Here is a 13,861-nt window from a genome sequence, read left to right as displayed (position 1 = left end):
CTGTTTTCTTACCTGTGATATAAGGACAATCAGAAACAAAGCTCAGGGTTATAACAAATAAAATGTAAAGGATTAGAATGGTACTTAAGAAGTGTGAGGTGTGATCATGACCAGCTGACACCTCACCCAGCTATTTCTCCCTTCACAATACTGAACGTGTTGATCTATCAATGCAGAGGTTATATAGATGGCCTCAGACAAGTATTTCAGGAGTGGAGGAGATTGAACTCAGATATGTAACACCCAAGTAAAATGCTTGCTGTAGTGGCATGCACTTGTAATTCCGGCACTGGGGAGGCAGAAACAGGAGGATCCCTAGGACTGGCTGGCTGGCTAACTTGTCTTGCCAAACCTGTGAGCTCTGGGATTGTTGACGGACCATCTCAAAATAGGGTGGAGAGTAACAGAAGATACCTGACTTTAACCCCTGGCCTCGACATGCACCCACTCACATATGAACACACACACACACACACACACAGAGAGGCAAAAAAAAAAAAAAAAAAAAGTTGATTATTTGATCAGCTGTGTTTTAAAAGTTTTTTTGTTGCCAACATTTAAATGTGATGATTTCACATAGCAATGTAGGTTTCCAGCCTCTGTTGGAACTGCTGTTCAGTGCTAGTATCAAAGGCTGTCTAGAATAACACAGTACACACAAGGGAGCCCCACAGCACCTCATACTGGGAAGGAAGTACTGAAAATAGCCAACATAAGATGCAGGTAAGTCTCACCTCGTGTTAGTTTGTAAGATCACAAACTAGGTGAAAAATACATGTTCTGCTGTCCTGGAAATAAGAAGTCCAAGATCAAGGTGTGGGCAGACATGTCAAGGTATTAGGGAGGAGCTGCTCTAGGCCCTTCTCCAAGCTAGGGCTACTCCATGGCTTATAGTGATGTCAGCGGTCTCACATGCCCTTCTCCTATATGCGAAGGTGTTAAATTCCCTTTACAAGACACCACTCTTATCGGAATAGAGACCTTTATGTTCTGGTATTACACCTGCAAAGATTTTATTTCCAATAAGGTCACATTCTGATGTACTAGGAATAGGACTTGAAGGTATACACTTTGGTGGGGTCACAATTCTCACTTCATATCCCCTGGCCCCTCCCAGACCTTCATATTCCTGACAAAGTAAATCCTCTTTGACTCATTATTTTATTTTCAATGACTTGGCAGGAAAAGGCACTTGTAGAAATAAATGTAAACTAGTTTAGACCATCTCATAGGTGGCAAGAACTTTCTGAAAGATAATTGGAAATGTCCCCAAATGGAGCCTTTAAAAAGAAAAAAGCTGGGGGTAGTGTAACAGGGTGTTTGGGATTCAGGAAATGAACCATAGGTTCATTTCTAATTTTAATCAATGAATTAAATTTTCAAAGGACGAGAAAGATAATTACTAAATTATTTCATTTTCTGAGGGAAGTACAGAGCCAAGGAAAGACGTGGCTAGAGATCCCATGTGGAGGGTCTTGGAAAACCATGGAAAGAAAAGACAGAAAAGAAAGTTCAAGAGGCTCCTGCCAGGGAGACCAGGAAGGAGTAAAGGAGCCCATGCGAGGAGTGAGAGCTAGGGGCCCTCCCTTCAGCTTAACCTGGCCCAGGCCCAGACGAGGGAAAGCTCGCTCACAGCTGGAAGTTCCCAAGTAGTCAGAGAGCCTGCCCTCCCCGTGCAGATGTACTTATAACCTTATAGTGGTGGGCTGTCTTCCGGCTCAGGTGAACCAGAAGGACAGCTGGTTGATTAGGGTTAGGGGCTGTCTCAGAAAGAGGCTATCCCTGACACCAAGTTCCAGGGACTGAACTTGACTAACCGCAATGTTTAAATCCTATGAAAGACCTCCTTCCCAGAAAGGGTCCTGGTTGTGGAAAAACAGGTCTAGGGAATTAGGCAAGAGATAAGAAGTCAGATTATCTTTGATTTCTGGCAAGTGCAGACTTTCCTGACCTTTTTTTTACTTTTCAGGGGTCCAGTCACCACTGTACTCCCTCTCAGTAGGGTCTTACTCTAGCCCAGACTGATTTAGAATTCATTTTGTAGTTCAAAACTAGCCTTGAATTTGGCAATCCTACTTCTGCCTCCTGATGGTTGGGATTAAAGTTGTGTGCCAAATGGAGGCTTTTTGAGAGCCTTCAGAAAGGGTGTTTCCTCAGCATATAATGGGACCATGAAACAGGTAAGACACTAAGCACTCACTACGTGCTAAGGAGACAAAGGAGAAAAGGGGAAAAATCAGTTGTCCATATGACAGAGCAATGAAGAAGCAATCAACACAAGCTGAGACAGGATGCTCCTGAGTTAGAGACCAGCCTAGGCTGTACAGTGAGTCCCTGTCTTGTAAAAGGAGAGGGAGGGAGAGAAAAAAAGACAAGCTAGCAAGACTCACCACAGTAAACATGCTCCAGAAAGCAGCTGTCCCTTGTTCCTGAGAAGGGCCTCTCACCATCTCCAGGCTCCCTTAGCTAACTGCCTCTTCTGATGACTGAATCTTCCTTATAAGGGAATAGAAGACAGAGACTTGGGGCTGCTAAACCAGGGGGAAATGCCGGTATTGTCAGTATTATACAATACCACTTCACATCAGTACAACTGTCTATGCTAACGGCACTCAGAAAAATGGCACTCCTATGAAGAAAATGATTTGTTTCTTGGATCTAGGATGTCCCCAGATGTCTATGTGTTAAAGATGTGGTTGTACAGGAAGATTGTGAAATCTTTAAATAGGTAGAAACTAGTAGAAGCCTTGGTAGTTTGATAGTACATCCTCCATAGACTGAGGTATTTTATTAAAGCTTATAATTTGGGTTTCCAGACACCTGGCTGGAAGAGTTGTCACTGGGGGTGGGTCCTGGGGCCCAGCCCTCAGGCATGTTTGCGGCAGATCAGAATTCTAGTCCAAAGGTATGCAGAGAGGTTCTAAGCTCTGACTGTGCTTGCTTGTGTTGCTGACTCGTGGTGTCTCTCGGCTTGGATTTATAAATGGGATCCCTCTTCTTCCACCATCGATGATACTTCCCTTTGGATCTATAAACTGTGTCTGGTGTGGACATTCAGCTCAGCAACATGAAGCTGACAGTAGAAACTTGGTGCCATGGAGTGGGGCATTGCTGAATGTGGCCATGCAGGTTTTGGTCCTTTGGAACATATGTACAGTAGAAGTATGTATGGACTTGGAACTTAGGACCACATAAGCCACATAGTGCAATAACTCAAGTTTTATAGGCTATTCTGGTGAGAGTTTGGAAATGCTAAATGAAGAGAATTGTATTTGGAGGATTTGCTTATGAACTTTCAAAGTGGAAGGAAAGAATCCAGAGAACTTTGTTAGAACTGGGCCACTGGCATAAAGGCTGACTTCGTTCTTCAGCCCATGCCCAGAGGGTTAAATAAGGTTGACTTTAAAGATACAGAACTGGGAGCTGGAGGGATGGCTTAACAATTAAGGTACTGGCCTTAAGGACCCAAAGGACCCAGGCTTGATTCCCCAGTACCCACGTAAGCCAGATGCACAAGGTGACACATGCATCTGGAGTTCATTTGCAGCAGCTAGAGGCCCTGGCATCCCACTCTCTCCCTCTGTCAAATAAATAAATAAAAATAAAAAAATTCTTCAAAGATATGAAACTGAGCCAGGCATGGTGACACACACTTTTAATCCCAGCACTCAGGAGGCAGAAGTAGGAGTATTACTGATCACTGTAAGTTCAAGGCCACCCTGAGATACACAGTAAATTCCAATTCAACCTGAGCTAGAGACCCTAGCTCGAAAAAGAAAAAAAAAAAAAAGACCTAGAACTAAGAGAAAGATTTAAAGTTGGAAAAATTCAAGTAAATTTAAAATTACTGGCATGGAGATTGGGTTTATGTTCCAAAATTGTTTTTTTTTTTCAAAATTGTTAATTGTTAAGGATATTACCAACATTCAGTATGCTTCAAGTACTTTACATTGAAACAATGGAAAAGATGCCTGAGGTGATTCTACGCAGCAAAGGAAATGCAAACACTTGTGAAAGGAAGAAATCTGCTAGTAAAGATTTATTTCCTCCCTAAATTAATGTGAGATCTGTATCCTGCACACTTGGCATTGATTTTGGAAGCATGAAAGTGGGGTCATGAAGTGCACAGTTCCAGAAGCCTCTGCTGAGATAGGCATGGAAATAGGACATTCCTGTTTTAAAGACTGAGACCAGTATATGGAGTTGGAGATGGACTGCAGGTTAATATGGAGTTGGAGATGGACCGCAGGTTACAATGGAGATTCTAAGATGTTTTGGACTTCAGGACTGTGCAAGGGCTTCCATGGAGCACTGCTGGCTTAGGGTGTGAAGGTTTTCCCCAGCTTCTTGGCCCAGCTAGAGGTGGAATTGGAAAATCCAGACTGTTGTCTCTGGTTATGGGACTTAAACTGCTGATATTCAGTGTTTACCTGATGATTTGCTTTGCATTGGTCCTTGTTATGACTTAATAGTAATGGAAATGTTTACTCTGTGCCATCATTTGTTGAAAGTATGCACATTGTTTGATTTTACAGGACTCACAGTTAAAGAGAGTCTTAAATCTCAGAGGAGACTTGGGACTTTGGAACAACCTTAAGTTGGCAAAGACTGTGGAGACCTCTGAAACTGGACTGAACACAATTTGCAATGTGAAATGGTTATGAGTCTATTGGGGGCCAGGGTTAGAATGTGGTATTTGAATATATGTCCCCCTAATAGATACAGATGCCTTATTAGCGGTTATAACTTGGGATTTCCAGCTGCCTGGCTGGAAGAGGTGTCACTGTAGGCAGAACCTGGGGTCCAGCCCTAAGGTGTGTTTGGTGGCAGATCTGAATTCCAGCCAAAAGGTATATGCAAAAAGGTTTTGAGCTACGGCTATAAATTGTTTGTGGTGCTGTTAGGTACTGTTTCTCTGCTTGGATTTATGAATGGGAGCCAGCTTCTTCCATTGATGGAAACTTGGATCTGTATGCTAAAATAAACCCTCCCTCCAATGAACTGTCTGGTTTGGATGTTCTTCCCAGCAGTGTGACGTTGGTCACTGGAGGTGTGAACCTGAAGTGGGAGTGGGATCCCTACGCTTGTCTTCTTCTTCTCAGTCTTGCAGGGAGCAGCTTTGCTCTACCAGGCTCTTTTGCCATGAAGTGCTGCCTCACCACAGGTCCAGTCAGTCAAGGAGGGACTGGGACGACCCAAACTAGGAGCCAACATGTATGTTCTGTGTTTGTAAGCTGATTTATTTCCTATATTTGCTAAAGTAACAGAAAGCTAACATATCTTTTAGGTAGTGAAACATTAGGATGCTTTAAAAATGTACTGCCACGATAACTATATTGCCAAAGACACTGGCATAGTAGAGAACTGATGAACCAATGAAATTGATGGGGCTCACCAATGTAAATATCCTGGTTAGAATAAATATTACCTTGCAAAATGTCACCTTGGGCAGAACTGGATAAAAGGAACATGGGTCTGACATTTCTTAACAACTGCTTATGAACCTACAACTTATCTCAATAAAAAATTCAATTAAGGTGGGGGTGGGGAGGGAGGGAATTACCATGGGATATATTTTATAATCATGGAAAATGTTAATAAAAATTTTTATTTAAAAAAAATGTAATGAGGGGCTAGAGTGATGGCTTAACAGTTAAGGTACATGCCTTTAAAGCCTAAGGACCCAGGTTCAATTCCCCAGAACCTACATAAGCTTGATGTGCAAGGTGGCACATATGTCTGGATTTAGTTGCAGTTACTGATGGCTCTGGTGTGCCCATTTTCTCTCTCTTTCTCTCTCCCTCTCTCAAATAAATAAATAATATTTTTTAAAAAAAATCCAATTAAGGGCTGGAGAGATGGCTTAGTGGTAAAAGCACTTGCCTGGGAAGCCCTAGGACCCACGTTCGACTCCCCAGATCCCACAAAAGCCGGACACACAAGATGACACATGTGCAAGGTCATGCATGCACACAAGGAGACACATGTGGCTGCAGTCCCTGGTACTGCAATTCTCTCTCTCTTTCTCCCTCTCTCTCTCTCTCTCATAAAAAGAATAAAAACACACAACAGGCAAGAAGCAAGGATCTTATTTTTTTAAAAATTCATTTCTTAAAAACAGCAATTCCTAGCCAAATAATATAAAGCATTTTAAATTATTTGAAAGTATGTACACTCTTTGTATAAGTAAACATTTGAAACTGTACAGATTTAAATGAATATTCATTTAGCAAACAAGTTGAATCGTTATTACCCACCTAGCACTTTGTAAGGTGTTTTGAGTGTTTCAGAAACAAAAGATCAAAACACAAAGACAAGTGTCACGAAACAGTCCTCCCCTGAAGAACACAACACTGCTCTGTACATCCAGCTACTTGGAAATGCTATACAGTAATCACGCCCTCAGTGTCTGAAAAGGCTCAACACCAAATGTACATATGATACACATACCAGATATTACAGTTTATTACACCTGTATTTAAAACAAGAAGTACAATCTCTCTTACTCGTTCATTTCATTGCAAAGAAAAAACATATGGACCCACTTACCAAGATGCCCTATTAAGCAACATCCACCAGCAATTTAAACTGGGCTGAAAAACAAGGAAGCTGTTCCATCAGAACGGGTAACCCACATGCACACTGTGCAAAGACCTGCACGGAGCACGGGAGGAGCTGCTGCAGTCATGCCGACTGAACCATCAGGTTCACCTGCCCCATGACAGAACCGTCAGCAGTGCCCACCTCCACACTGAGGTTCAAATAACCCAAAATTCTTTTTGAACCAAGGAGGAGGCTACATTTACTATAACATCAGAGGTAAAACCAATCCAATTCCAAATTCAGAAAGGACTTTATAGGAAAATTTACAGATGTTCACAATCTAAGACCCCTGATTGGTGTCATATTTAAAGTATGGGCAGTGTTTGTGAGCTGTCGTCCTTAGATATGTGGGTGCAATGTGTGCAGCTGTGGCAGCCCTGCAGATCCCCAAGGCTGGCACCTAGCGCAACACAGGCGGCTGAAGAGCCACACAGGAGACTGTTCACTTTTCAGAGAATGGCTGCAACCAAAGGCCGCAGAAGCTGGTGTGACCCTCCATCCATGGGACCCACACTCACCAGCCTTCCTTCTCCCCTTGAGGTTCCAGATTTCAGTCAGTCACTCCCATGCACCCCCTGCCGTACCGTGACGATCCGTATTAGCAAGAGCATACCTATCCAGGTGAGGAGACTAGTTTCTCTACACCTCAGTAGTTCAAGGAAGACACATGCTAGGGCCATACATGAGGCTCTGCCTTCAACTACTTCCCATCTAACTCACAGAAAGATGACGACCTGAATTCCCAGGAGAGCAAGATGCCTCACAAACAACCAATCTGCTTGTAACTCAACCTCAACGTCAGGGAGAAACCTTGTCTTAAGACTACAGAAATACGATTTCTCCAAGTACAAAACCAGTCACTGTGGAATGCTCAGTGGTAAAGTGCTGCAGTGTTTCATGCAGTAGCAAACCTTACCCTTAGCAGCTCTCCAGTTAGCTGTGCTTTATAAAGTTACCTATTGTAACCTAATTTTTATTGCACAATTTTGTGAAGAAACATTTCACTGTGAGCCCCCACAGCCACCTCTTATAACTTTCCACTTCTGACAGCCATTTCATCATGGCTGCTATCCCTGCTTATCAATAAATCTTTGGCATTTTGATGCTTTGAAAGGGAACATGGATCTTTTCACACTTTGCTTAGGTTTCCTTCTGTGGGCAGCACCGAGCAGCAGGCCTGTGTGGTTCTTGGGAATAGTCCACGTAGAGTTCCTTGGCGTCCTGCTCCTACAGGACAGGTCAATATGCACAGTACAACTAGCTTGCTTACTTAGAAACCGACAGCAGGAGGTTCAGCTGAAAAGCAACAGGGAGGGACATGTTAGTTTCACTGTGGCCTTACTCTCTGAAGTGTCTAGCAGGCATGTCCAACCTTATGACACTGTGACAAAATTCATGCTAGAAACTACATAATAACCAAAAGACAGACAAAATACTTTAAGAAAGTTTACTGTTTTGTGTCAGGCCTGGGATGCAGGCAGCCAGTGAACCTCAAAAGCATCATAAGGAAAGATAAAGATGGAGACCTGGAAGCCTGCAGAGAGCTATACTCCACTGTCTAATTCAGGTCCACAAATCATTTTAAGCACAGTGGAATTGAAGGCAAAGCAATGCACAAATGCTGACACGTGGCAGGGATGTGTCTACACAGTCAGTTCTACCTTCTGTGTAGCGGGTTTTGGGAAGAACTGTTATAGGCTGAATTCTTTATTTATTTGATAAAGAAGCAGGTAGAGTTAGAGAGAGAAGAGGCACACCATGGCCTCTAGCCACTGGAAATGAACTCCAGACACGTGGTCCTTTGGCTTCACAGCCAAGTGCCTTAACCGCTAAGCCATCTCTTCAGCCTTAACACTGAATTCTTAAAATTACTTTTTCTGTGTTTTTTTTGAAACTGCTGTGCAGCCCAGGCAGGCCCCAAACTCATAATCTTCCTGCCTCAGCCTCTTGAGTACTGTGTTTTAAATGAGATTTATTTACTTATTTAAGATTTTATCTATTTATTTACAGACAAAAGAATCTCACATAGCCCAGGCTGGCCTAGGTAGAACTTGCTATTTAGCTGAGGATGACCCTGAACTTCTGATCATCCTGCCTTCTCTCCCAAGTATGGGCTGGTACGTGTGCACCATCATGCCTGGTTTATGCAGTGCTGGGGTCAAACTTAGGGCCTCAAATATGCCAGGCAAGCACTCTACCAACTGAGCCACCTGCCCACAGCCCTCTTCCTCTCTTGCTTTTTTGGGGGGTATGAGGAGGGTTCAAGGTAAGGTCTCACTCTAGCCCAGGTTAACCTGGACTTCACTATGTAGTATCAGGGTGGCCTCGAACTCATGGTGATCCTCCTACCTCTGCCTCAAGTGCTGGGATTAAAGCCATGTGCGCCACCACGCCCAGCTCTCTCTCTTGCTTCCTGACCCTCAGTGCTTTGTTGCACTGTATGCCCACCAGGCTTCTGGGCCTCAGTGACAGGCCTGAAAGCAACAGGGCCAATCTGCCATGGGTGGAAACCCTGTAACTGTGAGCCCAAATCAGCTTTTGTTATAAGTTGATTGTCTCTGAGATTTGTTATAGTGATGCAAAGCTAACTGACACAACAGGTTCTTATGATCCAGCTACTCCACATTCCCTCAAAACACCCACAATTCAGTGTTCCAGGTCTCAAGTCCCCTGACCCCAGTCTCTACTAACTGCACCCAGGCTCTCCAGTCCTTAGTACATACTGGATTTCTAAACTTAAGAAATAAAATACCCTCTGATGCACTAAGCTAATCCTAATATGTAACAGGAATTCAATAAAACCTGCTCACTGATTCTCTCTGTGTGCAAAAAAATACTTTTTAAAAAAATTGCTGAGTAGAACAATGAATGTGCACTAACATAAGTTGGACTCTATATTCAGTTTTGAAATCTAGGAAGAGAAAAAATAAACACTTCTAGCATTATTGTAATTCCTAATAACTGCTATCTTTTCACATGAAATGTGTATATTAATTTTTTAATACATATATTTTTATTGATAACTTCTATACTTATAGACAATAAACCATGGTATTTCCCTCCCCTCCCCCACTTTCCCCTTTATAACTCTGCTCTCTGTCATATCCCCTCCCTCTCTCCATTAGTCTCTCTTTTTATTTGATGTCATCATCTTTTTCTCCTATTATGAGGGTCTTGTGTAGGTATATATTTGATTTATTTATTTGAAAGAGAAAGGTATGACAGGGCTTCTTGCCTCTACAGATGAACTCCAGACACATGTACCACATTGTGTACATGGCTTTATGTGGGTACTGGGAACTGAACCCAGGCCAGCAGGTTTTGCTAGCAAGCATCTTTAAATGCTGAGCCATCTTCCCAGCTGAAATTTGCATATCATGATACCTATTTCAAACAAAATTATTCAGCAAGATAACTGCCAGCATTTGAGTCTTTCACAAACCAGTTATCCATTTTGTCTTATTTTATTTATTTATTTATTCTTTTTCTCTCTCTCTCTTTTTTTTTCCAAGGTATGGTCTTGCTCTAGCCCAGGCTGACCTGAAATTCACTATGTAGTCACTGGCTGACCTCAAACTCACAGCACTCCTCCTACCTCCGCCTCCCAAGTGCTGGGATTAAAGGTGTGTGCAACATGCCAGGCTGGGGCAACCATTTTAAACAACTGAAATGCAAATGAAATCTCTAAAACCATCCCTCAAAATTTAGTAATTCAAAGTTTGAATTATTATTCATTAAAATAAAGCAACATAGAACTTTTAAAATTAAAACTAGAAATAAGTTTGCTCAAACATGTTACCTACTCAAGTAAAATAACCAAGGGGACCTAAAGGTATCAGGGGTTTTTGGTCTGTGGATACCTGTTCCATGGAAGGACAAGCAATTATCTGGATGTCTTCAGGAGTGAACTCTTCCTTTAACAGAGCACTGAACTTCTGGAAGACTTGCTGAATATTATTCTTAGAAAGAAAGATAGGCCATCATATCAGATGAGTCAGAGAACATATGCACACATCTTAGACAAAAATGCATGAACAGTATATTATAATTTTTGCCAAAAATGAATAAAGGAAATGTAGTTTTATGAGATTACAGAATACATCCAATTTGTACTTTAATATTTCACATACTAGCACATCCTGATGAAGACTTCAAGCAATTCCTAGAAACACTAAACTCCATAAGTCCTATCACCCCAGAGAATAATAACTCTTCAGCAATTTCTTACACAAAAGACAATAAAGTTTCAAGACACATAAAACTCACTTTATAAAAAGCAACCAATGCCTTGGGTAAAAATGTGAACTCAAGGCGAACTAGAAGCTATGGATCTTAAATTTGCTTGACACTTAATCCCTTGGTGGTTATTGCAAATCATTTATTTCCACTACTCACTAATAAGATGGGGCATAATTCTTGAAATACCACCCTCCAATTGTTGAGCCACTATGCAATGTGAAGGTCTTATTATTTATTTATTTGTTAATTTCTACTTTCAAAGTTAACATAAAAAAACAACACAAATTAATCGAAGAGGGAGATATAATCAGATAGATGTAGCCTCTGGAGCCTTTTAAGAATCAGTGATTTTTATCAACCTCACTAGCACATTCTAAAATATAAAATATTTAGTAGAAAAAGAGGAAAATGGTAGGTGGGAAAAGTATCCTTGAGCTACCACTCACCCTGACAGGCTTGAACAAGATGAACTCAGTGTCTTTGTTGGACAGGTACAGTGACATGCTTCTCAGAGTCAGCGGCAACTTTGCTTTTAGTATCTTATAGGCAGTGGCCACAAGGTCATTGACTTTTGCTGCAAAGAAATTACCCTGGTTAGTGACAGACAAACTCAGCGGGGACTAAAGGGAAAAATGGCAAAAAGCACTTTAGCTCCCCCAAGAATTTCCTTCATATCTCTTGTTATTTAACTTTTTTTTTTTTTTCTTGGTTTTCAAGGTTGGGTCTTACTCTAGTTCAGGCTGACCTGGAATTCACTATGTAGTCTCAGGCTGGCCTTGAACTCACAGTGATCCTCCTACCTCTGCCTCCCAAGTGCTGGGATTAAAGGCATGCACCACCATACCAGGCTACATCTCTCATTTATCAGGTTTTATCACAAAGCCTAAAAATATTCATGAAGTATAATCATGTGCTAGCACTAATCCCAAGGATCAAGGACTCCCTTGGCATGCTGCAGGACATCAATAGGACTAGCTGTAATTTGTACCTTTGTTTGGAATGTGGAGATAAAAGATGAGGTTTAAAAATTTAGGGGGCTGGAGAGATGGCTAAGCAGTTGCAAAGCCTAAGGATCCAGGTTTGATTCCTCAGAACCCACATAAGCCAGATGCACAAGGTGGCACATACATCTGGAGTTTGTTTGCAGCCCAAGAAGCTCTGACATGTCCATTCTCTCTCTGTCTGTGTCTTTCTTTCTCTCTCTCTCTCTTAAATAAAATTTTTTAAAAAACTTACATTTTAGGGCTGGAAAGACAGCTTAGAGGTTAAGGCACTTGCTGCAAAGCCTAAGAATCAATGTTCGACTCTCCAGGTCCCATGTAAGCCAAACTCACAAAGTGATGTAAACACGGAAGGTCACACATGCACACAAAGTGATGTTAACATGCAAGGTCACACATGCACACAAGGGGGCACACATGTCTGAAGTGCAACTGAAGTGCAACTGAAGTGGCTGGAGGCCCTGGCACACCAATTCTCTCTCTCATATATATATAAATAAAAAGACTAGTATGTTGGGATTGCCTCAAAAAAAAAATCCTTGTAATTATTTTTTAAGAGACCTTAGTAGGAATTACTTTGTAAGAAGAAATAAGGTTCTCCTTGTGCAGAACTCACTGGCAGTGCTCCCTAACTTCTTGCTTGGACCATCCAGAAGAGACACATGTTTAAGTGGAGCTATATACCTATTTATTACATTCTTATACTACATTATCAGACAGGGAATACAACTCCAGGAATTTTTAACTAAATAATCATATAACCTAGGTATAATATCTAAAGGGGCTTCAGGGAAAGAAAATGAAGTCATCTATAAATACTTCAGAGGAAATTTCATAAACACAGGAAAAGATGACTCATAATTCCTAATGGAAAGGGATGGAGACACTGGTACCAAAGGGCTCAGTGATACACAGGAAGCAGAACAGCAAGGGGGTAGTACAATCTCACTGGGTAACTTTTTAAATCTAAATGTACTATCATATTTGGGGAAAGAAGCTATAATAAGTGGTTAACTTTGAGAAAAGAACTAGTTTACAGGTAGAGAACAGAATAATTTTTCATCTTATACTTTTTCATTGGCCAAATTTTATGTAAAAATAAAATAATTTTGTAAAAGTATTTCTTTTTGAGGTAAGCCCAACAGACTGGCCTCTTTTTTTTAATGAGAGAGAAAGAGCACGAGAGAGAAAGAAAGAATTGGCACACCAGAGCCTCCAGCCACCGTAAATGAACTCCAGATATGTGCACATGTGCAACCTCGCATGCTTGTGTCACTTTGTGCGTGTGGCTTACATGGGACCTGGAGAGTTGAACATGGGTTCTTAGGCTTCACAGTCTAGAGCCTTAACTGCTAAACCATCTCTCCTACCCTGTAAAAATAATCTTGATTGAGTGTAGTGGCAAGAACAAGGTAGGAAAGTACTAATGCTTTCAAGAAAGAACTCAAGAATTGCTTATTTTTCACTGAGTAAATGAAAGCTCTTCAAGATACTTCCTCCCTGAGTTCTGATTCCATCACATCTAACACACTAAACAGACCTGGAAACCACTGAGAACAGCAAAGCGGGTGCCGACACTAGTGAACACACAGAATCACCAACTCCTAAAAAATATTTACAAGTTAACAAACTAGCACCCTAACTTGTAACTCATTCTCTTGGGTGTGGTTATCATGACATAGTCCCCAAGAACCTGACTGAGTACCCTGAACAGGCCTGGGCTTAGGGCAGAAGGGCCATGACAGTTCCCAGACTACCCTCCATGATCTATCTCAAGAGTCCCATAAATCTCTTTGGCTTCAAGAGAGGGCTTATGCATCCATCACAGATCATGAAAAACCATCTCCACATTTCCATTGTGGCTAAAGGGTCAGAAGACACAAGATAGACCAACTCAACACTGTCATACTAATGAAGAACCCAAACAGGTCAAATGACCAAGCAGCAAGCCCGATTCCAGTCTGCCTTCTGCCAATTTCCTTTTATCTACTGCATTACCAATGGCAGTTCTAGTAAAG

The 13,861-nt window shown here is 41.7% G+C and overlaps 1 protein-coding gene across 2 annotated transcripts in view; it reads right to left on the bottom strand.

The window, feature by feature from the left end:
• Positions 1-6,436: 6,436 nt before the first annotated feature.
• The window catches only part of Cog3 (component of oligomeric golgi complex 3), a 73,592-nt gene continuing 66,167 nt past the window's right edge, over positions 6,437-13,861 (bottom strand). For both annotated transcript variants that reach the window (XM_004665865.2, XM_045145425.1), the window contains 3 exons: positions 11,289-11,416; positions 10,464-10,562; positions 6,437-7,899 (listed from right to left, as the gene is read on the bottom strand). In XM_004665865.2, the coding sequence (XP_004665922.1) occupies positions 7,870-7,899; positions 10,464-10,562; positions 11,289-11,416 (257 nt within the window). In that variant the 3' untranslated portion in view covers positions 6,437-7,869. The remainder of the gene's footprint in view (positions 7,900-10,463; positions 10,563-11,288; positions 11,417-13,861) is intronic.

This window comes from Jaculus jaculus, chromosome 3 (genome assembly GCF_020740685.1).
Source record: "Jaculus jaculus isolate mJacJac1 chromosome 3, mJacJac1.mat.Y.cur, whole genome shotgun sequence".
NCBI classification, from domain to species: Eukaryota; Metazoa; Chordata; class Mammalia; order Rodentia; family Dipodidae; genus Jaculus; species Jaculus jaculus.
This window is presented reverse-complemented; position numbering and strand designations above follow the sequence as displayed.